The 25555-nt window shown below is 34.9% G+C and overlaps 1 protein-coding gene across 4 annotated transcripts in view; it reads right to left on the bottom strand.

Annotated features, from left to right (window-relative positions):
• The window catches only part of LOC131159788 (ATP-dependent DNA helicase SRS2-like protein At4g25120), a 95610-nt gene that overhangs the window by 50856 nt on the left and 19199 nt on the right, over window positions 1-25555 (bottom strand). For 3 of the 4 annotated variants that reach the window (XM_058114956.1, XM_058114957.1, XM_058114958.1), the window contains exons 5-12: window positions 19593-19773; window positions 4744-4800; window positions 4555-4660; window positions 4328-4461; window positions 4119-4193; window positions 2909-3034; window positions 2664-2795; window positions 2489-2572 (exon numbers count right to left, since the gene is read on the bottom strand). In XM_058114956.1, coding sequence (XP_057970939.1) covers window positions 2489-2572; window positions 2664-2795; window positions 2909-3034; window positions 4119-4193; window positions 4328-4461; window positions 4555-4660; window positions 4744-4800; window positions 19593-19773 — 895 coding nt within the window. The remainder of the gene's footprint in view (window positions 1-2488; window positions 2573-2663; window positions 2796-2908; window positions 3035-4118; window positions 4194-4327; window positions 4462-4554; window positions 4661-4743; window positions 4801-19592; window positions 19774-25555) is intronic. The other variant, XM_058114959.1, reaches the window with a different exon arrangement.

Below are 25555 nucleotides of genomic sequence, written 5' to 3'. Positions count from 1 at the left end.
TAGTGGATTACCACCATTGAGATACAACACGACATTGACTTGGTACCAGTAGAGTTACTCCAAAGGGTATAAAGACGCAAGAAAAGATGCAAAAAAGACCGTTAATGAAGCTAAACATGGAGCATATAATAATTTATATGCTAGATTACAATATATGGGTAAAGAGGCATATTTAAACTTGCTAAAGCTACAAAAAGAGAAAGAAAGGAATTAGGGAATATAAAATTTAAAATTTAAAAATAAAAAAGGAACAAAAAAGGAGGATGATAGTGTCTTGGTTAAAGAAAAAGAAAAAAAATAAAGATGGAGAAATTACTCTAATAAGCTATTTCATGAAAACTAAGTAGAAGGCTTAAACTTAGAATTGAAAAATGATGAAAAAAGCTAAAATTTTGAAATTTGTTCAAAAAAATTAGAGTTAATGGAGTTAAGTTTACACTTAAAAAGATGAAAATGGAAAAGTTATAGACCGGATGACATCTCAATTAAAGTTTGGAAGTGCCTAGGTGATAATGAAATTATAATGTTAACTAATTTTTTAACACAATTGTAAAAACTAAAAAAATGTCAAATGAATGGAGGAAAAGCACTTTAATGCCCATACAAAAAAATAAAGGAGAGAACATTGTAACAACTATCGTAGAATTAAACTCATGAGTCATATAGTGAAATTGTGGGAAAGGGATAGTTGAATAAAGACTAAAGTTAGAAATGAGGGTCTAAAAAAATCAATTTGGTTTTATGCTCGGGAGATCGACTACAGAAGCTATATATCATTTAAGAAGATTAATGCAAAAGTTTACGGAAAAACAGAGAGGTTTTCATATGGTTTTTATTGACTTAGAGAAAGCTTACAAGAGGGTATCTATAGAAGTTCTATGGTGGATTTCAAGAGAAAAAAAAAGGAGTACATAGTAGGTATACTGATGTCATTAAAGATATGTATGATGGAATGACTAGGGAATTCACAATAGGTGTACATGGTCTACTTTGAGCCCTTATCTTTTTGCAGTAGTGGTGGAAGAGCTTATGAGGAGTACCCAATATGAGGTTCTATAGTGCATGTTGTTTGTAGATGATGGTGTCTTGATTGATGAAACTAGGGGTCAAGTACAATCTAAGTTAGAATTATGGAGAGAAGCTTTAGAATCTAGAGTTTAAGGATAAGTATAAATAATTCAGTCATGGTAGGAAGAATATGGAAAAAATACTTGATGGTCAAGAAATTAATAGCATTACTAGATTTAGATACCTTGAATATATTATGCAAGTTGAAGGAGAAATCGAAGAAGATGTTATATTTAAAGATAAAGCAAGATAGGTAAAATGCAAAAGTGTTTATGGGGCATGTTGTGTGACCGTGGAATACCTTTACAAAAGGAAAGTTTTATAAAACGGCTACAATACCAGCTATACTATATTGATAATTAATGTTGAGCAACTAACAAACAACATATCCAAAAAGTAAATGTTGTCAAAATGAAAATGCGAAGGAGGATGAGTGGTATAACATTAAAAGATAAATTAAGGAATGAACATACTTGCAGCAAGTTAGGCACAGCACCTGCAGAAGAAAATATAGGAGAGGAACAACCCAAATGATCTGCAACATAGGCCAAACAGTGCACCATTGAGGAGGAGTTAGCTAGTTACTGTTAGTGGCAGTTAAAAAGGTAGGGGTAGACCTAAAATAACTTGGAATGACATAGTAAGGATTTAATAGCCCTTAAATAGTTGGAGGAAATTGTCCTCAATCATGTAAACCGGAAGAAAAGGATTCATGTAGTTGACCCCACCTAGTAAGACTTGAGGCTTGGTTTGTTGTTTGCTGTCGTAATTTAAACACCTCTATTTGAAACTTAATTTCACTTACAGCTTCCGTAAAGTTCAATAGAGCACCAACTTGAAAGAAAAACTATAGCTCAATGATGAAATAAATTTGCAAGCGCCATATGAGAAAGCTCTACCACCTTTGAGCACATTTGGCACATAAAATAGGACAATGGAATGGAATGGTTATATCCCAGAATAGGTATTCTATGCTTGGTTGAGCTTATTCGAATGGAATGACCATTCCCCTAATTGAAGAAATAGTTATTCTTAGCCTGAAAAGCCATTCCGAGGCACCAGGAATAGCTTATACTGTAAAATGAGAAAAAGAAATGTAATTATAGAAAACTATGAATATGTTCATTCATTTGGGGTATAGAAAAATATGAATATGTTCATTCATTTGGGGTTTTATCCATTTTGGTAGCAAAACAAAGGAATATGAATCCATTTTGCATTTCAAGGAGTGCAAATTTCCATGCCCTATTCCTGCTTAATTTTTTCCCACAACAAATGCAGCCTTAGAAGCATGGCTAAAAGGCACCAATCATTCACAAAAAATATATATATATTACCAAAAGTAATTAGGCCAAATGTGCTCAATATGAATCAATGCATACGAGACGGCAAAGAAAAATTTTTACAAAGACTATTCAACCTTTTTCCTATAGAAAGCCACGCCATGAACATTAAATGGTATTTTCCTATTGCGAAAGGCTGTTTGAAACACTTTCCCTGATACCTGTTGTAAAAAAAATATGTAACCACAAGCTGTTCAATATAGTTTAAAAGCAGGTTTATGCAACTTAAATTATCAAATTAAACAGTCTGACCTGCCTCCGATAAAGAATTGCAATATTTCCAAATGAGCACTTGGCAGCTGACCCATCTGACGTAGCTCCCAAAATCTTATCAACAACAAAAGCACACTGTGCATCCTCATTATGACATTCTTTGACAGTAATCTGAATATTGTAGGCCAGACCATGCATAATAAGTTGTTATTAACTATTAAAATAATGGATGCAGAGCATCAAAATTTTTGCATTTCTGATTTAAAGAGCAAAGAAGAAAATACCTTTGCCCCAGAAGAATTATCAGTCAGAACATTCTTTAACTGGCATCGCTTTGTATTATTTCGTATGAGACACGAAGCAGCCTCAACAATACACCCTGTGGACCGATAATTTTTATCAAGTCTAACCTGCATCGTGAAATTGTAAAACATATCATCAATGTCATCCACAACAAAGTGAACGAAATCAATGAAGCTAGAGTGTTGGAACTGATGGATGTTAGCAGTTAAAGTCAGTTTAGGATGGTTCCCTTAACGACAACCCCTTAACTAAACTAAACCAAAGTCCCAAAAGAAACTCGGCCAATTCAATCTGAAGACTACCTATCTTGGTTTTTTGAGACAATTTGTAATTTAGTTAAAACTATTCGAAGTTATAATATAAAAAACCTTCTTCAATAATAAATTTTACTAACTTATTAATTGTTAAGAGCTAAAACCTATGATTTGCCATTAGGAAATAGCACATGCTGGGCACCATCACTTACATATATGTGGCTTATTTCACAACACAGAAGCTAGCAGCTTGATACATGGACTACTATATATACTTTGAAGTGCCCATGTCAAAAATGCAACTTTCATACAAGGATATGGAATATTTGTTCAGCATGTTTTTTTGGACATTCATCTAACAGTCTGTTCATTAGTTCCAAGTTCACCATCTATTTGCTTCAAAACAAAGAGTACGCACATTGAACAACTTACATTATATTAAAATATCATTTTATTTTAAAATTATAAATCAATATACTATATGAATATTTTGCTGTGTCCACATGTATATGGATTGAAGATTTCAAATGTTGGATGCTTAGACACATACCTACACCCAACGACCATTTATGATTCAGTGAAACATAGCCCAGCATTATGAGACTGTCTTCCACCTCCCATGTGCCTAAGGTTGTCAATTTACCCAACCCTCCAACCCAGTACCAAACCAATATCTTGGTTCTCATACTTATCAAAACAGTACCAAGAGCCAAATGGGAAAAAAGACCAAGCTACAGCACAATCTCCCACCTCATAGTTTGGTTTTGGCAAGGGAGATATAGGCAGCCTCACCAATAGTCAAATAAAACCAAGAGAAAACTACCCTAGATGGTATAGTGGTTCTGTTCTTGAGTTGAGCAAAACACAAATTGCGCATATTTTGGGAATGAGAAACATACAAGAATTACAAGCAAGGGCACTTAAGGATAAGCCAAACCTCTTTGTGATTTGGGAAATCTTTACGGAATGAATGAAATCCCGATACATCAGCTCCATTGAAACTGAAAATTGACTGCAGTGGAACATACAGAATATTTTATTTCAGCTTCATAGGTAAATAAGGAAGATAATTAGAGGAAATGATGATGAGGGGAAAATAACTCTTTAAGGTTCCAAGAATAAATATCAGGAGAGATAAAAATAGACCTGATCTTCATCACCAACGATGGTTATGTGATTATGAGATGCAAGTATTCTTAGAAAACCATATTGCATGGCACTAGTATCTTGAAACTCATCTATTACAACAGCTTTCCACAACTCCTGACACTCCTTGAATACTAAAAGTTGAAAAGAACAAATAATTTGTTAGCATATTAAAAGAAATTCAAAAAGTTGCATAAGTTGATTAAATATGTACCGATAATATGAACCTTCAGGGAAATCGGTGAGCAGTTTCACAGAACAGCTTATTAAGTCATGGTAATCCAGAGCATTGCAAGATTTTAATATATCATTGTAGTTCCCAAGAATGGCTGCCTGATAAACAAAGCTAAGAATCACAAAATAGGGGAAGGAAAAGTAGCAATGAAGATAATTGGAAGAGTGTTGCATCAACTCACCCCGATCTCGTCACCCATTTTACAGCAATCTGCAGGATTCTTTCCAGAAGCTTTAGCCTGAAATAGAGTAGTGTCAAAGCTACAAATAAGTTAGCACCTGCTTAAGTTGAAGATGTTAAGAAATTATTGGGTAATGCATCAAAACAACCAAGAACTACAGAGAATCATTACGCAGTTGCTTCTTAAAACAATAATATTTTAAACAAAAATATAATTTTTCAAAGATTTTACAAGAAACATAGATAACTTACGCGTGAATCATAATTCAAGAAGTCTATATGTAGACAGTCCAAGGATACCCCTATTTCAATCTTGTAATTATACATATAATTAAATAATAGTCATTGTAAATTGTTCATTATCTAGTACATTACCAGATTAACAATTTCAGCTTTAAGGTATTGATGAGTGCATAAAAGTGCACTTTGAACATTACTTTTTGTTGTTTATTTGCTAATTTATAAAAACAATTTGAATATGTTAGTGGTAAGTTTCTGACTTGATCTTCATTTTATAAAGTTTAATTCTAATTAATTTTCGATGATTTTTATCATAGGAATAAAGTTAAGAAGATTTGGAAGTCAACCCTTAGCATAAATGAAGAAGATCAGCCACCTTGATTGGAGGAAAGAATATTGGATATGATACAATCCCGTTTTGGAAGAGTCTCCGCACACCGTTCAGTATTTTCATCATAACTATCTCATCCGACATCGGTTTTGGGCGATTCAAGTTGCGTTGAAAACCTTACATAATGGGCTACAATTTATCCTAAAATAGCCTTTTGCTAATTCGGACTTTTACTAGGTCAAAAATGGGTCGCAATCCGAGCCCAAAATCCTGAAGTTATTTATTCCGAATTTCTTTTATTGTTCCGTTTTTAAGGTTTTGTAGGGAGAACTATATAAACAAAAACTCTTATTTTGATTTGCAGTCTTGGTTTGTGAAGGTTTCTTTAGAGTTTATTTTTCTTTCATCTTATTATGAGGAACTAATTCCCTAGCCTAGGCTAGGGATGAACTTGATCAAATAAAGGGTATTTCAATTTGGTTTTAATCCATATTGTTGGTCTTCAATGTTTTTATATTTTCTATTTATTGTTCATCAATTATTATTTGTTTTATTTCGTATTTGAATATTCATATATCTGAATCTCTTCATGGATTCAGTCATGCTTTTTCCATAGAATTGTAAGGATCCATAAATATGTTCAAGACAAACTATTAATTTTGTTAAATTACTCCTCTGGTGCAATATTGTCTCCGGATATATTGTCGTCGTTAGATTTTGTAAACAAAGTTAATAGCTTTTGAGTTTTTAACGAGATGAATAATATTTAGAAAATTTACTTTTGAATTTATCAAAGATTTGTAATTCTACATCTTTCGATTGGGGACTTGGGATGCAAAATCTTCAGTTGAGAAAACCAATGGGTTAAAAATAGATTGATTATCTGATTTGTGAGAGGGATTCCTGATGCCTTGGCTCTGGCAAACTTGATTTTTCATCCACAAAAATAATCTTACTTTTAAATCTTTCTAAAAAGAAGTCAGTTGTTTTTCTTTAAAAATCATTTACTATTCTTTTTATCTTTATTTGCCCATTTTTGTTCCTTTTTTCCATCTCCCTGTGGAATCCACGCCCCAAAGTTGTGCCACAACTACCGCATTATTCTTTGGGCACAATCAAATTTAGGCGCCGTTGCTGGGGAGAAGGTACAACAAGGAGCATTGTGAGGAATATATTTTACTGAATTGATTCATCAAGGGCAGTAATCTCATTCCTCTCTCTGTTATTTTATTTAGTTTTAGTTTTATTTTTTGTTTAGTAAAGTAGTTTATTTTTATTTTTATTTTAGTGTATGCATAGGTATAGGGACGAATTAGGTAGAATAGCAAAGAGACCCGACATTGATTCTAATACGGATATTATGTTTCCGAATCTATTTAATACGCCTCCTAATTCAGATACAACATCCATTGCTTCACAATCTTCATTCACAATGAGTCATCATGAGGACCAACCCATTAGAACTCTTCAGAAGTATCTCCATTCTACACGCACTGCCACACCCTCATGCTCCCACCTAATGCGCCGCATTTTGATTTTAAACCAAGGATGATTCCTCTTCTCCCCACTTTTCATAGACTTGAAAACGAAAACCCATATGTGCACAATAGGGAATTTTAAGAGGTAGTTGCAACTTTTCATAATCAACCTGGTACAATGGACACAGTTAGACTTAAATTTTTTCCATTTTCTTTAAAAGAAAGAGCAAAGAGTTGGCTGTATTCATTGAGACCACGTTCAATTGGGTCATGTTGAGATGACTCAAGCATTTTTTCATAAGTATTTTCCACATCACAAAACGAATGCTTTGAAGAGACAAATCTCAACCTTTGTTTAGAAAGAGAGTGAAACTTTATACCAAGTTTGGGAGAGATTTAAAGAATTGTTAAATTTGTGTCCCCACCATGGTTATGAGAGTTTGCGCACTGTGAGTTACTTCTATGAAGGACTTGTACCTAGGGAGCGCCAATTCATTAAGATGATGTGTAAAGGTGAATTTTTGCAAAAGGACTCTGATGAGGACATTGAATTTTTGAATGACTTAGCAGAAAAAGCCCACACATGGATAGGACCTAGTGCTACTCAAAGCACAAATAGGTCACGACCTACAAGAAACCCAAATGGTGGTGGAATTTACCATCTCAGGGAGGAGGATAACCTAAAGGCTAAGGTTGAGATGCTCATTAGGGAGCTAGAGGTGTTAAAGACTAAGGACTTAAAGCCAACACATATGGCTAACCATGCAGAGTCTTTCAAACCATGTTTTTTGTGTGGCGGGGTAGATCACCTAGCCAAAGAGTGTCCCACATTTGCTAAGATGAGAGGGATGTATGAGGAACAATGTAATGTCTTAGGTGTGTACAAGAAGCCTTTTACACCTTTCTCTGATACCTATAATCCAAGGTGGCGCAATCACCCCAATTTTAGCTGGAAGTCTGAAAAACCAGCCACCTGCACAACCCCCTAGATCATGTCCTGCACCATATCATGCACCTTCATCTTCTAGGAGTACTTTAGAAGACACTTTGCATGCTTTTATTGAGGCACAAGGTAAGACTAACCAAAAGTTTGAATCTTTGATTACGCAGGTTGTTGAAGAAAACAACGAGATAAAGAGCCAAGTGTCCAAATTGATGAGCTCCTTGAGTGTGAATGAGTGAGGTAAGTTTCCTTCTCAAGCTCAGTTTGCACCCCATGGTCAACGCATGGCACAAGAGAATTTGAAGGATGTGAATGTCATTGTGACACAAAATGGTAAGTCATTACACATCCCAACGACGAACAAATCATAGGATGTGGAAAAGAATCGAGTTAGTAATGATGTCGAGCTGCCCAAGGAAGCTAAGGTGACAAAGAGTCTTGTTAAGGTACCATTCCCTCAAGCTTTAAAATCAAGCAAACGAACTCTGGATCTTAACAATGAAATCCTAGAGAATCTAAGGCAGGTAAAAATCAATCTTCCTCTTTTGCATGTGATTAAACAAGTTCCTACTTATGCCAAAGTTCTCAAGGATTTGTGTACAGTTAAGAGGAAGCACCATGTGAAGAAGACAGCGTTCCTGACAGAACAAGTTAGTACTCTAATTGAGCAGCGGATTCCTCCCAAGTACAAAATCCTGGTTGCCCAACCATTGCATGCAGCATTGGAAATCTTGAGTTTGGTCAAGCTTTGTTGATTTAGGAGCTAGCATGAATCTAATGTCATATTCTATTTATTTGCAGTTGGGGTTGGGAGAAATCAAACCAACCACTGTGGTATTGCAATTGGCTGACTGTTTAGTCAAAGTATCCCAAGGTGTAGTAGAGGATGTTCTAATTCAAATTGACAAATTTTATTATCCTATTGATTTTCTAATTCTTGACACTAGCTCTGCTGTTGATACTACTTCTAAAATTCCTTTGATTTAGGTAGGCCCTTTCTTGCCATTGCTAATGCTCTTATTAATTGCAGGAATGGGCTCATGAAGCTGTCATTTGGAAACATGACTCTCGAGGTGAATATCTTCCATATTGCAAAACAGCCAGAAGATGATGACGAGGGCCTCCAGACATACATGATTGACTCACGCATGGATAGGGGAGTTTCTACAGCCCATGATTTTGATCCCTTTGAGTATTTTCTTGTTAATTTTGAGTTTGATTCTATTAGTAATCCATCTGATGTAGTTGATATTTGTGCTATTTTTTATAGAACTCAGGATTATGGCACGCGGGCATGGCAACCAAAGTTTGAGGAGTTGCCTGAGAAAGGTGAAAAACAAATTCCCTCAAGTGTGGAAGCGCCCAAGGTTGAATTGAAGCCTCTGCCTAAGGGTTTAAAGCAAGCTTTCCTTGGTCGAGGTGATACTTTTCCTGTTATTATCTCATTTGAATTGTCTGAATCTCAAAGTGAGAAATTAATTCGAACCCTAAGTGAGCATAAGCCAGCCTTAGGTTGGAGCATTACTGATGTAAAAGGAGTTAGTCCCCTGGTCTATTCTCATAAAATTAATTTGGAGGAAGGAACCAACCCTCGTAGAGACCCCCAGCGTAGGCTTAATCCCACTATGAAAGAAGTGGTGAAGAATGAAGTGTTGAAACTATTAGATGCAGGAATCATATATCCTATTGCTGATAGTAATGGGAAAGTCCTACACAGGTTGTTCCTAAAAAGTCAAGTGTTACTGTGGTGAAGAATGACCTAAGAGAGTTAGTCCCTATAAAACTTGTGACTGGGTGGCAGATGTGCATTGATTACAGAAAATTGAATGCTGCCACCCGGAAAGACCATTTTCCTCTTCCTTTTATTGATCAAATTCTTGAGCGTGTGGCTGGTCGTCCGTTCTATTGTTTCTTGGATGGTTATTCTAGTTATTATCAAATTGAAATTGCATTAAAAGACCAGGATAAAACCACTTTCACTTGTCCTTTCGGTACTTATGTTTTTCATAGAATGTCATTTGGATTGTGCAATGCACCTGCTACTTTTCAACATTGCATGATGAGCATTTTTAGTGACATGGTTGAAAATTGCATGGAAGTTTTTATGGATGACTTGACTGTTTTTGGATCTTCTTTTGATTCATGCTTATTGAATTTAGAGAGAGTGTTGACTCATTGTGAGGAGAAGGAATTGGTTTTGAATTGGGAAAAATGCCACTTTATGGTACCTTCAGGTATTGTCTTAGGGCATATTTTATTTCTTCTAGGAGGATAGAGGTTGATCAATCTAAGATTGAATTAATTTCTAAGTTGCCTACACCTAGGACAGTAAAGGATGTGAGATCCTTTCTTGGTCATGCGGGCTTTTATAGTAGGTTCATACAGAATTTTTCCACCATATCTAGACCACTAAGTGACCTCCTAACTAAAGATGCCCCATTTGAGTGGACACAAGCTTGTCAAGAGGCCTTTAAAACGCTAATTGGCAAGCTTACCGCAGCACCCATAATTCAGCCACCTGATTGGTCTTTACCATTTGAGATCATGTATGATGCTAGTGATTTTACTGTAGGTGCTGTTCGTGGACAGCAAAGGGAGGGGAAGCCTTTTGTCATTTACTATGCTAGTAGAACTCTAAAAAGTGCTCAAATGAATTACTCCACTACTGAAAAAGAGTTGCTAGCTGTAGTGTTTGCTTTGGATAAGTTTCATGCTTACTTGATTGATTCTCCTATTATTATTTTCACAGATCATGCAGCCCTTAAGTACCTTCTTACAAAGAAGGATGCTAAGGCGCGACTAATACGGTGGATTTTACTTTTGCAAGAATTTGACATCACCATCAAAGACAAAAAAGGAGTGGAGAACGTAGTGGCTGACCATCTCTCGAGGCTCACATTTGAGGACACCTCTGACCACCTGCCAATCAGGGATGATTTTCCCAATGAGCATTTATTTTCAATTACTTCTCTACCATGGTTTGCTCATATTGTGAATCATTTGACTGCAAGTGAGATACCGGTGGAATGGAGCGCTCAGGAAAAGAGGAAGTTCATGACTAAGGTACGTAATTTCTATTGGGATGACCCTATTCTTTTCAAATACTGCCCTGACCAAATTTTAAGGCATTGCATCCCTGATGAAGAGATTGCTAGCGTCTTAGAATTTTGTCATTCCAAAGCTCGTGGGGGCCACTTTTCAATGAAGAAAACCGCTGCAAAAATTCTGCAGTGAGGATTTTATTGACCCACCTTATTTAAGGATGCAAACATTTATTGTCGCTCATGTGAAAAGTGTCAAAAGTTAGGAGTTATGTCCCATCGTAATATGATGCCCTTAAACCCAATTTTAGTGATTGAAATATTTGATTGTTGGGGCATTGATTTTATGGGATCATTTCCTCCTTCTTTTGGATATCAATATATTATTGTGGCAGTAGATTATGTGTCAAAATGGGTAGAGGCAGCAGCTTGCAGGAGCAATGGTAATAGGACAGTAATTAAATTTCTCAAAGAGAATGTGTTATCTCGATTTGGTACACCACATGCTATCATTAGTGATCGGGGTACACATTTTTGCAACCGTTCTTTTGAGGCTTTGATGAAAAAATATGGGGTGGTACATAAGATCTCTACTACCGACCACCACTAGACAAGTGGATAGGTAGAGCCTGCAAACAAGGAAATTAAGCAAATTTTAGAAAAAACAGTCAACCCAGATCGCAAAGATTGGTCTTTGAGATTAGTTTATGCACTTTATGCGCTTTGGACCTACCGTACAGCTTTCAAAACTCCCTTAGGCATGTCACCTTATAGGTTTGTTTTTGGAAAGCTTTGCCAGTTACCTGTGGAGCTTGAGCATCGAGCTTATTGGGCTATCAAGCATTTCAATTTTGACATGAGATGAGCAAGTAAGCTTAGAAAATTTCAGTTGACCGAGTTAGAGGAATTGAGAAATGATGCTTATGAGAACTCTAGAATCTATAAGGCTAAAATGGAAGCATTTCATGATAAAAATATTTTGAGAAAAACGTTTGAGCCTAATGATCGAGTGTTCTTATATGATTCTAGACTCCATAAGCACCCAGGAAAACTTCGGTCTAGGTGGACCGGCCCTTTTGTAGTGAAGAATGTTGTTGCAAATGGGGCGGTAGAAATAGAGGATCCTAAGGATGGTCGGATCTTTAAAGTGAATGGTCAACGCCTTAAAGTATTAATTGATAGGCAAGTTCGGGCAGTGGAAGAAATTCCACTTGAGGATCCGGTCTATCAACCTTGACCACACCACGCAAGTATGTTTTTCTTTATTTTATTTTTTTTTGGCTTTGCTTTTTTTTTTTTTTTTTTTTTTTATAGTTAACTTTGCCGGAGTGTACCACATTTTTGGATCCTTTTTGTTCATAAACATTGAGGACAATGTTCGGTTTAGGTTGGGGGGTGTAGATTTATGCATATCTGTTTACATGAAGATCAGCCACCTAGATTGGAGGAAAGAATATTGGATATGATAGAATCCCGTTTTGGAAGAGTCTCCGCGCACCGTTTAGTATTTTCATCATAACTATCTCATCCGATATCGGTTTTGGGTCGCAATTTGAGCCCAAAATCCTGAAGTTATTTATTCTGAATTTCTTTTATTATTTCGTTTTTAGGGTTTTGTAGGTATATAAACAAAAACTCTTATTTTGAGTGGCCATCTTGGTTTGTGAAGGTTTTCTTTAGAGTTTATTTTTCTTTCATCTTATTATGAGGAACTAATTCCCTAGCCTGGGCTAGGAATGAACTTGATCAAATAAAGGTATTTCAATTTATTTTTAATCCATATTGTTGGTGTTCAATGTTTTCATATTTTCTATTTATTGTTCATCAATTATTATTTGTTTTATTTCGCGCTTGAATATTCATATATTTGAATCTCTTCATGGATTCAGTCATGCTTTTTCCATAGAATTGTAAGGATCCATGAATATGTTCAAGACAAACTAGTAATTTTGTTGAATTACTCCTCTGCTGGGATCATGGTTTTAAATAACGGCCGTTACGTAGCGTAACGGCCGATACGTAACAGAAATCGGAGGCTCCGAAACCGATACGGGCCAATAATGCGGTTCGGAAAAAATTCACAGCCGTAACGGCACGTAACGGCCGATACCCCAGCGTTACACGTCGTAACGGTCCTTTACGGACCGTTACATGGCCAACAGCTAGCAGATTCCCTGAAGGCTTTCTACTGCAGGCAGCAGCGCTGCTTTCCCCCTCTCCCCAGTCCCCACACCCATCTGCCATTCAAAGGGTAAAATGGAAACTAAAAAACTGACCTTGAAAATTTGTTGGCCAAAGCAATAAAAAGGCTTCACTTCTTCGAAGCCTAAGAGTGAGCACACCGAGCAGATCTACTCATCTTCGCACTTCGCAGCCTTCCAGGACTCGGGAATTGCAAACTTGCAGTTGCAGCAGCTTGGCAAGTCACCGGCGACAGGTATGCAGCAGCTCCGCCGCCTCTACGAGTCGCCGATAGCCTGTCGGCACCTTCCTCCGCCAGTCGTCGCAGTCGCCACCAGCCAGCCTCTCGATTTTAACTTTGGAGCTTGGAGTCATCGCTGCCGTTTGTGCTTCACAGCCTTCGCTCCTTCGAGGCTCCTCCGAGTTTCCTCCCCTCTCTCGGTCTCACTCGACTCCCCAGCGTATGAGACACTCAACACTAACACTCAACACTCAACACCCACAGCACTTATCTTATCATTATGTTTTTTTTTTTTTAATTATATTTTGTTGTAAAATATATTTGTTAAATTGAATTAAAAAAAAAAGTAATTTAATAGAGTAAAAAATTAGAAATCATTAATAATTATGTAAAATAAAATTTTCTTAATTTATAAATATTTTAATTGTCTTATATTTTTTGAAAGATAATTATGAAAATCTAATTCCATGACATAGCAAGCAATTATTAATAGTAAATAATTAATATTTTTTAAGGTTAGTAAATAATTAATATTTACCAATAATAATTGAAGCCTTTTTTATAATAATATTTGAATATCCACTACTGCATTCACCATCGGTAAACAAAGCATTTAAATTATGTATGTACACAAGACATCCATGTGATGGCATTTTATATTATCTAGGCTTAATTGAGCTCTATTTTTCACCATTCTTAAAGAATTCCAAGGAATACTCTGCACAATTATTATAATATTTAGTCTTAGGATTTGCCAAACTTATAGAAATAAAATTAATTCATGGCACCAATTGGTTAACATACTATTTATGTCAGCAGGACAAAGTGGTCATTTTGATAAAGAAGATATCATATTCACTCCCATCTATTGAAAAAATATTAAATAATATTCATATTACAAAAGAAAAAAAAATTAAATAACATCTGTCACCCATTTTATGTTACATGTGTATCTACTTGCCATTTCTTGAGTAGGGTGACCTTGTTTATTAATATTTTTTAAGTTTTAAAACATCATTTTGACCTTAAATTTAAAATTAGGTAAAATAAATGTTTACATCTATTTTTTGTTTTTAGTTATCAAATAAAGTAAAAATTGATAACTTAATAAATAAAAAAATTAACCTAATAGTTAATACATTAATAAATCTGATTTTTACTAATTACTACAGGAATTTGTAGAAAAATTTTATTTTAATCCCTATACTGAGAAAATGCTTAAAAAGTTAAATAGTCAATTTGTAATGTATGGATCTCTATTAGTGATGCTGTGATGTATATGAGAGTAGAGCAAAAGTCTTTTTTACCTTTAAAATTACAATGTTAATTTCTTATAGTTATAAATGAAAATAAAATCAAGTTATAAAAAATAATGAAAATATCTTTTTAAAGATAAAGGAATATATTTTTTTTGTAATAAAATATCTAATATTTTATAATTTTGTTTATTTAAATATAAAAATAATAAACATTATTTATTATTTTTAATCAAATATTATATTTTATTTTTACATAATAAGTATTTAAAATTAGGACTATTTAGTACTTATTATTTAATATTTACTAAATTACTAATTATATTATTCCTGTCATTGTAGAAGGGTTGTAACTTTGTATTTTCTTATGTTTTGTGTAGAGATCATCAAATTAAGTCTATCAATATGTCACATGATAGAGGAAATAAAAACTTACCTAGTGAGGATATTGGATAGCATTTTGGTACTGCGGTGGACGGTAATAGACATGTTATTATGTGTAAGTTATGTAGGAAGATAATCAAAGGGGGCATTACACGCTTGAAACAACACTTGGCACATAAAAAGGGTCAAGTAGCTGGATGCTCAAATGTGACCACACAAGTAAGAGAACAAATGATGAAACATCTACAACAGTATGCTGAGAAAAAAAGAGATAAACAAAAAAGGCAAGAAGAAGCAAAAGCCCAAATTAGCTGACTCTCCATTTATGCAGCCTATGTTTGATATTGCTGCAGAGGTTGAAAAGGGAGTGAAGGGTCCATCACCCTATAAAATATCTGAAATTTATTTGGAGCAAGAGTATCAAGAAATGAAAAATTATATAGCTTCTTTTGCTGGAATTTGGAAGGAGAGAGGTGTAACACTTATGTGTGATGGTTGGTCAGGACAAACTAGAAAACACATTATAAACTTTTTAGTTTATTGCGATAGAGGCACCGTGTTTCATAAATCAGTTGATGCCTCTGATGTGTCAAGCAGAACAGCTGAATACTATTTCAGGTAATTTTCTAATTTTAATTGTTTATGCAAATAGTATTATGGACTTACATGTTTTTAATTAAATAGTAGTAATTATTGAATCTATAATTTCATTTCAGATTAATGGATGAAGTGGTTGAAGAAATTGGAGAGGAGAATGTTGTCCAAGTAGTGACTGATAATGAAGCTGCAATGAAGGCAGGAGGAAAATTATTAATGCAGAAGAGGCTCAATCTCTATTGGACAGCATGTGCAGCTCATTGCATAGACCTTATTCTTGAAGATATTAGTAAGAAAAGTAACGTGAAGAAGGTCTTAGAAGATGCAAGAACAATAACCTCATTTATTTACAACTACACATGGACAGTGAATTTCATGAAGAAATTCACAAATAATAGAGAGTTACTTCGCCCTGCCATCACTCGATTTGCCATAAATTTCATTGCTTTGGAGACTATTGTCAGGCATAAACAAGCACTAAGGGAAATGTTTACATCTGATGCTTGGAAAAACTCAAGGTTTGGAATGGCAAAATCAGGCCCAGCATATGATTCAAAGAAAATTATCTTAGGCAAAGAGTTTTGGCAAAAGACCTCTGATATAATTAAAGTGCAAGAACCCTTGGTGAAAGTTCTTAAATTGGTTGATGGTGATGAAAAACCAACTATGGGTTTCATATACAAGGCAATTGATAGGGCGAAGTTGGTCATTCAAAAAGATTACCGGTTTTACAAAGACTATTGGAAAATTATTGACAACCGGTGGAGTTTTCAGTTGCACCAAGATTTGCACGCTGCTAGTAAGTGTAAATCAAATACAATTTCTTATTATTTTAACTTTTAAATTATGCATAGTTGCATTAGAAAACTATTGATTAATATGTTTCTAAATTTAATTATAAGGTATTTTTTGAACCCACAATTTCTTTATGGTGCCCCACCCTCTCCTGAAGTTGCTAGAGAAGTCATGGATGGAGTTAAAAAAGTGATAACCAAGTTGGTACCCGATATAGATACTCAAATTCGGGCTATTAATCAAGTAAGTATTGGTTCCATTGAATTGAATAATGAATTGTTCTAGTATTCTGTAATACTTTCAAGAATAATTATTAATACATCTAATTAATTAATTATATTTCACAATCATCCTTTTTTAGTTGTTGCTATATCGAGATAGGCAGGAGACTTTTGGAACCCCGTTGGCTCAAAGGGAAGTGAAACAAACAAATCCTGGTAAATATGGCTATATAGCTAAATAATGGAGAATGACTCTATTTTCTCTCTTTGTGTTCAAATTTGACTTTTGAAATATACGCTTTACTAACATAAAACTCTTTTTAATTATTCATGCAGCTGAATGGTGGATTCATTATGGCTTGTGTGCTCCTAAGCTCCAAAGAATAGAAATTAGAGTTCTTAGCCAGACCACATCAGCTTCGAACTGTGAGCGTAATTGGAGCACCTTTAGCCTCATCCATACGAAAACAAGAAAAAGATTAAAGTACATGAGACTACAAAAACTTGTTTTCGTACATTACAACATGAGGTTAAAGTTAAGACATACAATGAGAAGAAGCCAACGAGAAATTGAAGAGGGTTTCAATCCTATCAATTTGGACTACATTTTCGAAGAAGATGATCCTTTAAGTCAATGGTTAGAGGAGAGAGAGACACCACTACTCGACGGTCAAGACAATTCAAATTAGTTAAATGAAGAAGTTGATGGTACTACAGAAGGAGGTGATCAACCACCAATAAACGCGCATGATGATTCAAGTTCAAGCCCTGAACGTACACAAAGTGTTGACAATCTTGGTTTGAGCCCACCAAGTGATGATGATGGGTAATAGTGGTGTTGGAACTGGGGTTGGGGGGGGTAGTGGTGGAGGCGGCAGTGTAAAATATAATTATGGATATGATACAGGGACATCATTTGCAAGGGATATATATCCTTCTGATCCTTATGGACTACATGACATACCTGAAAATTATAACTTGGGTATTCCTCCAGGGAACCAATCTTCACAACCCAGGAGAAGGAGTGCTCGTGGTGACCCTAGTGATTCTGCTGAAGATTCATATGGTGTGGTTCGTAGTTTTGGCGATTTTGGTTTAGATGGTTCATCATCACAATCATATGGATCTTATCCAACATATCCACATTATGCATCTCGTGACTCACATTTTTATCCCAATGGATCAGGAATCTCAGGATCTAGTGAGTCTTCTTCTACACACTACCCAGAGCCAGCCCCTGCCCCAACTTATAGACATTATTCAGGAGAATTTTCATCACCAATACATTTTCAAGAGCAACAACAAAATGACGCAAACTTGGGTTCATTCAACTATGTATTTTCACAAGGATGGGAAGATAATTTCCCATCCCAATCTCAAGATACAGATGCAAATTATGAAGACTCTCCACGTCATTCTTTTTGGTGGTGACATGTGTTATGTTATAAATTTGTAATATTGTATTCATGTATTTTCAACTATTTATTGATATTTGATATTAATCACTTTTTAAATTCATGTATTTATAATGTGTATATTGAGTATTAAGTCTATTGAGTATTGATTCATTTTTAGTAACTTTATGACTTTAATTAATTGATTCTTACATTTCTACATCTTTTTACTCATTAAAGTAATGTAAACTATAAAAAAATATGTTTTTTTTGTAAACAGCGCACTAAAATTAATATAAAAATCATAATGCCTATTAAAAAGCATTTGTAGGTTGAATGAAAGCCTTTAAAATTCATTAAAAATCATATATTAATGGATTTCACGCTTATTTTTCAATTTTGGCATGGTTGTGCATGCATGAAAAAAATTCACGACCGTAACGCCCGCTTCCCGTTACGTAACACCTGCGTCTACCGCGACCCGCGACACCCGCGACCGTTTCGCGACGTTACCCACGACCGCGATTTTGAACCATGGTTGGGATATTGTCTCCAGATATACTGTCGTCGCTAGATTTTGTAAACAAAGTTAATAGCTTTTGAGTTTTTAACGAGACGAATAATATTTAGAAAATTTACTTTTGAATTTATCAAAGATTTGTAATTCTACATCTTTCGATTGGGGATTTGGGACGTGAAAAATCTCCAATTGAAAAAACCAATGGGTTAAAAATAGATTGATTATTTGATTTGTGAGAGCGATTCCTGATGCCTTGGCTCTTGCAGACTTGATTTTTCATCCACAAAAATAATCTTAGTTTTAAATCTTTCTAAAAAGAAGTCAGTTGTTTTTCTTTAAAAATCATTTACTATTCTTTTTATCTTTATTTGCCCATTTGTGTTCCTTTTTTCCATCTCCCTGTGGAATCGACACCCCAAAGCTATGCTACAACTACCGCATTATTCTTTAGGCGTAATCAGGTATCAATTACATTAGCCATATCAAAATTCTAAAATTTTAGAGTTGACGACATACTATATACAGGGCCATGTTCATAGCACACTATTATGAGAGTAGAGAGTTATGTTTAAATTAGAGTTGTTACATATCAGGTTGCAAGGGCATGCTTGCTCTATTAACATTGCCTAGAAAAGCTAAGAAAAAATGGGTTATTAAATTTCATTGAATCTGATCAATATGCATCACTGGTCTTGACAGAAAAACATCTTTAAAAAGATGTATTGAGTATTTGCTATCTGTATTCATTTCTTCAAATCCTTTTAGAATTTAGAAGTTAGCTCCAAGGAGTAAGGGCAATGCATTAACTTACTTCTGTTTTAATAGAGAGATGGTCAACTGAAAGACAGATTATAAGCGTAATCATTGCATTAAATGTCAAGGTAGGTCTATGCCACTTTTTGAATGTCAAGGGAGGTCCATGTCTTTTTGACAAACCTCAAGCGATGCCAACATATTATGCCCTAAAATAGAACTTATCAAAAAAAATAACTTTATTTTCCATTTTAAGACAAGTACAAGATGTACCAGCCAAGGGCACAAACAATTGTGGGGGCTCTGTGGCTTTTTGGACACATGAAATTTTTCATAAATTTTTAAATTTTTTATGAACATTTTTGGAGGTGCACGTGGTAAGATTAAGAATAATTTAAATGGATTTTATTTTTAAGGAAAAATCAAATCCCCTTCTCTAAATAGCAAATCATTCTGCAATAAATAATATGCTGACCTGAGTCACAAATTTTTGCCACCGCTTTGACTTGTCCTTGAAATGTTGTGGAGAATCACCAAGATTAGAATCATCAAGATTTTTCCTACCTTTTTCATTCTCCAATAACCGCACAGCCTCTATTATTGCTCTTCTTTGTTGCCCATGCCCATAAATTAGGAATTCTGATGTGCGGTCTAACCTATAAAGCTAATTAACAGGTTAGATCTTAAGCAATTACATGAGTCATAATATGCCAAGAAAAATTTATATAGAAATATAATTAAGCACTCAATCTAGAAGCAGACAACAAGCAAAGACCTAAGGAAACCAGGAAGAATTGAAGAGAAGACATGCAAAAGCTAACTGGAGAGTCCCATTGTAGGTTGGCAATCCTTTCTACTTGCTACCTCCTTGCTTTTTCTTTTTTTTTATATTTTGGTGTTGGCATATAAAACTTGATATATATCTAGTTTCACAAAGTTAAGGACCAATGACACATATCAGTCTAACATTGATAAAATGATTGATTCTAAATAATTCTGAAAGCACCCAACATATATTGCTTTTTTAATCTTATGATAAAAAAACAGATTAGGAATTGCATCTTGAGCCGTCAGAAGTGAATAAAAAACTTTCATATTCTACTCCTTTATTTGCTACTCAACAAACAAATAGGGACTAATTTTAATGTTTGTATGATCAACCAACTCAAGTCAAGATGATGTTAACAAATATTCCATAAAATACTACATTTAGATACCAACTCCTGACATTATGATCTCAAACTTCCATTAAATACCATATTTAGATAAACCAGTGAAGATGCACATGTATTGCACATGAATTTTTTTATGGAAGAGAAAATTAACTGTTCCATTGGACAAGAACATAGTATCTACAATGCAGCGTCATGATCGTGGCAAAGTAGAGCTTTTATATAGATATCATAAAAAAATTATAGGTATAAGTACAATTCTCTACAGGAACCAAAATACTTTCTTTTTTGGTTTTTCGGGGTAGGGGGGATTATAATCATCTTGCAAATACCAAACGATTAAGGGCTTAAGTGCAAGTTTTGAAAAGGGGTGATTGCCACTGCACCCTCAACCACTAGGTATATACATCGAAGCCTAAATACTAAAAGTGGCTAGGCCAAGAGAGTTTGTTTGGCCATCACAGTTTACTGTTTGTGGCTCTTTTGAAACAAGAGGAGATTTGAAGGCATTATTACTCAACCAAAGGCAATTATAAAAGTGGTTCACACACTTTTAGAATAGTATATGATAAATTTCCCTCTCTTTGTATTTGAGTTGTAGTTTTTGGTGATTGCTCCCCTGGGAATGCCCAGGTTTTGATGTATTTTGAGTAGTAGTTAGTTGGTGCTTTTGTCTTGAGGCCTGTGTGCCCCAGGGGTCCCCAGGTAGAGTTGTATTTGCTGTTCTTTGGTTGTGTGTGAGCTTTGGGCTCCCTTTCTGGGTTTGCCCAGAGTCCTTGTACATATCCTTTTTGGTCTATAATTATCATTTTTTGATCAAAAAAATAAAAATAAAATAAAAACATAGACAAAAAGAATCCTTTAGTGCAAGGAATTAAATTGGCCTAAGATATGTAAAGGACAATGAAGAATTGATTAATGTTAAAATGCTTTTCTATTTTATTTTTATTTTATCAAAACAGAAGAGATTTTACTAAGAAGAAAATGCAGTATAACAAGAATCACATGCTAGTGCTACAAGAACAATTCTATTGTACATGACATTTAGAAATTTAAAATATATATTTTTTTAATGATTTGTCTTTATTTTTTTCAAATTTTTAGAAATTTTATGGATATTTTATTTTAACTATATTTTATCACAAGGTCATTTAATTTTAATTAAAAATTATGCAAAACATGAATGATTTCATCCACAAAAGTTAATTCTGGATATTGAAGTACCGTGGTGATAAGTTGCTAAAATAACTAAAAACCATAAAATCTTATTTTAACTTTTTGCAAGAACAGCTAAAAGTCGAAAAGAGATGCAAAAACTCCTTCCCTTAAACACCATAAATTTCAGTTTTTATTCTTGACTCTTTCCCTTATTTTTTATTATTTAGAGGAAACGCACATGAAATATGATTTTCATGTTGAAAATTTCTCAACGTATTTTCTTTTTTTTCTTGGCTTTACATATATAAATGTCATTTGGGATTAGTTAGGAAATGTGTCCCAAACTACAATTAGATTTGATTCTCAATTTTGATTCTTGAGATTGGGATTTTGACTCACAATCAAATCTTTATTTGACAGCAATGGTACATAGATTTCTAGAATGATTAGAATAAGAACTAACATAAAATAAATATATTGCATTAAAACTCTTTAGTACAAGGAATCAAATGGCCAAGGGATGGTAAAGAAAGAGCTCATTTAGGATTGATTTAGTATTCAAATCTCATGGTTTTATACCTAGGAGATCGACAAGAAGCTATTTATCTTTTAAGAAGATTAATAGAAAAGCTTAGGGAAAATAAGAGGGACTTGCATATGGTTTTTATTGACATAGAGAAGCCTTTGATAGAGTATCTAGAGAAGTTCTTTGGTGGGTTTTAAAAAAGAAGGGAGTATGCAATAGAAATACTGAGATCATTACAGATATGTATGATAGAGTAACAACTACGTTAGGATTGTAGGACAGGAGTCTAGAGAATTTCCAATCATAATAGGTCTGCATTAAGGTTCTACTTTGAGCCCTTATCTTTTTGTTTTAGTGAATGATAAACTCACTAGGAATATCTAAAACGAGATCCTTTGGTGTAAGTTACTATGTTGTTTGCAGATGATATTGTCTTGTTGATGAAAGTAGAAGCAGAATGAAATCCAAGTTAGAACTTTGAAGAATTGCTTTAGAATCTAAAGGTTTTAGGATAAGTAGAGATAAGACACAATATATGAAATGTAATTCAATAACGTAAGGAGGAGCATAGGAGATAAGGCTAAACTTGATAATCAAGAAATTAATAGCATTAGTAGATTTCTTAATCTTGGATTTATTAAGCAAGTGGAAGGAGAAATTAAAGAGGATGTGATACATAGAGTTAAAGCAAGATGGGTAAAAATGGAGGAGTGTGTCAAGCATGTTGTGTGATCTTAGGATACCCTAAAATAAAAGGAAAGTTCTATAAGATCGCTATAAGGCCAGACATGCTTTATGGATCAAAATGTTGGGCAAATAAGAAACAACATATGCAAAAAGTAAAAGTTGTCAAAATGCGAAAGTTAAGTTGGATAAATGGCATAACATGAAAAGATAAATTAATGAACGAACATATATGCAACAAGCTAGGCATAGTACCGATTGAAGACAAGATAAGGGAGGGGAGGCTTAGATGTTTTCGACATTGGAAACGCAAGCCAAGCAGAGCACCTATGAGGAGGAGTCAGTTAGTTACTATTTCTAGTATTAAAAGGAGTAGGGGTAGACTTAAAATAACCTAGAATGAGGTAGTGAGGAAAGACTTAACAGCTCCTAAGCTGGCGGAGGAAAATGCCCTCTATTGAGTGACTTGGAGGAAAAGGATTCATGTAGCCGACCCCACCTAGTGTGACTTAAGGCACATTGGTCGTTGTTGTTTTATCTCATGATCTGAATGTGGAATAGATGAAGTTTGAGGGACATTAGGCCAAATACAATGTTAAAAGTACTTTTGACCAAGTAAATCATTTAAACTCCATAGACAGCCTTTTTCCAATTTTATATGAAGTGAAAAGCAATCTCAATTTTGCTCAAAAAAAAAAAAAATTAATAGCAAAAGAAATTCATTTGATAGAAAAAGGATGTACAATCAGCAGATGAGACACCTCCTTAACAAAGTCTAGGAAACCCCAAGGAGAATAAAAATAAAAACAAAAACAAAAACAAAAACAAAAATTAAAAATGTAAAGAAAACAGCCCAAGAAATCAGCACATCCTAAAGAAGCAAACAGAGCAAGCCAATCTTGCTTAATATCTGAGAAGCATATCCCCTTGAAATTACCATTACCTACGCACCACAAAGAAGCCAAAAAATGAATGTTCACCCACACCAACAAAAATGCTAATTTCTTCCCTAAAAATACACGCAAGTTTTGTTCCAATTTTGGTCAAAATTAAAGTAATAACTATTACGTCCCCAACCATCTCAATTTGATTATTATTCCAAGGGGCGTGCACGACGTGCTATGAATCATAAATCTACCGAACCATCTTCGTGATTGCAAGCTATCTTTATTTTATTATTGTCATTTATCCATTTCTATGAAATAAGGAGCCAAGAATTTCTGTGACACTGCAAAAACCTAACTCGCACATCAAGATTGATCACAAGATACATGGTAGTATCCACAATTAATGCCAAAGTCAGGATGACATGAAGGGATTGGCTTGGTTAGCTTGGACTAGGGTCCAGTGAGGAAGGTGAGAAGGTCAGCCTCCTTCACCCTTCCTCAAGTAGATCACATGTCTACCATGTGTCATTTGTGATATATGTTCTCCCATGAGGGGACAGGGAGTTCACCAAAAAACAGAAAAGAAAAAAACAAAAACAAAAAAAAAAAAACTAAAAAACGAAGATTACACCATGAAACTAGATAAAATTAACCAAGAAAACCCCTATTCAGACCCTTCCCGCCATAATGTACTTAGCTTTTCAAATTCGCTAATTCCCTTTGACCCTTCAATTTACAACTTCTGTCACCATCCAAGCAAACCTCATTTCCTCCAACATCATTTAACTTTAAATCCAACTTATTCAAAAGATCTTGAACTTCTAAATCCTCCTTGGGAATTTCCTCCAAGGGAGTAGGCAATATTCCATCCCTATGCTGTAAATTGTTGATCAAACCATCATTTTCAAAAATAGACACTACCTCCAAACCTCCCAACAGGGCAGGATGAACATAAGATAAATCCCCTACTTCGTTGCAAGAATCAAAAACATACCCATATTGTTTTTGAGTCTCATCGAACAACAACCCCCACCAAAGTCAAATTTACTCAAATCATCACTTTCTGAATCTAAAAAATCCCCCCATTTCTTTACCTCCTTGTCTTTTCTTTCCCATTTGATACAACTAACATCCTTCTTTGTAAGAAAGTCTTCCACTATGCTAAGTTCTCCTCTAGAGTCTCTCATTAAAAACTTTGTCCCTGTCCTTCTCATCAAACACCTTCCTCATCTTGGCACCCATACAAGCTGCCTTCCAACAAGCATACACCTTGCTACCCTCAAATCTGTCAAAATTCGGACACAAGATATCATCAATCTGCCCCATAAATGCTCCTGGATTTTTACATCTTACCTCCCCATTTTTGAACTCTCTTCTAGGTTAGTTACATTTTTAATACCAGAGTCTAATTCCAATCAGGATATGATGAACAAGGGTAACATTTTCTGAACAAGGCTAGTTACATTCTTTAAAAAATCAGGATGCATTAGCCACATGTTTTCAAATCTAAACGGAGTAGGGTCCCATTTAATGGGATTAGACTCAAGAACCAGTGGGCAATGGGCAATGGTCAAAAATAAATCTAGGCCGCACTTATTGAGCTAGGGTAGGCAATGCATCCTCCCCGATCAGTGGTTACCAGAGACCAATCGATCCTAGTAGCCACTAGCCTACTGCTATTAGCTAACTAGGTAAATTGAGCATTCAAAAAAGGGAATATCCCCAAATCACACCCCAAATAAAAGTATGAAAACCCCCGATTATGTTGACCCCTCACCCTCACATCTTACAAGTTGGGCCTTCTCAAGACTCCACTCCTGCTGTGTTGCTACTTCTACTGATTCTACTTGTATACTCGAGGTGATTCTACAGCCTCCCATTTTCTTAGTAGCGAACCCTAATGATGTTAAAATCACCCCCCCCCCCAAACACCACTAGGAGGAACAAATGCCATAAACAGCATCTAATTCATGCCACAATATGCCCAACACCACTGCACCTTTCCTATGAT

The sequence above is a fragment of the Malania oleifera genome, chromosome 7 (genome assembly GCF_029873635.1).
Source record: "Malania oleifera isolate guangnan ecotype guangnan chromosome 7, ASM2987363v1, whole genome shotgun sequence".
In the NCBI taxonomy this organism is placed as follows: Eukaryota; Viridiplantae; Streptophyta; class Magnoliopsida; order Santalales; family Ximeniaceae; genus Malania; species Malania oleifera.
Note: the sequence above shows the minus strand (reverse complement) of the source record. Positions and strands in the feature narration are given on the sequence as shown.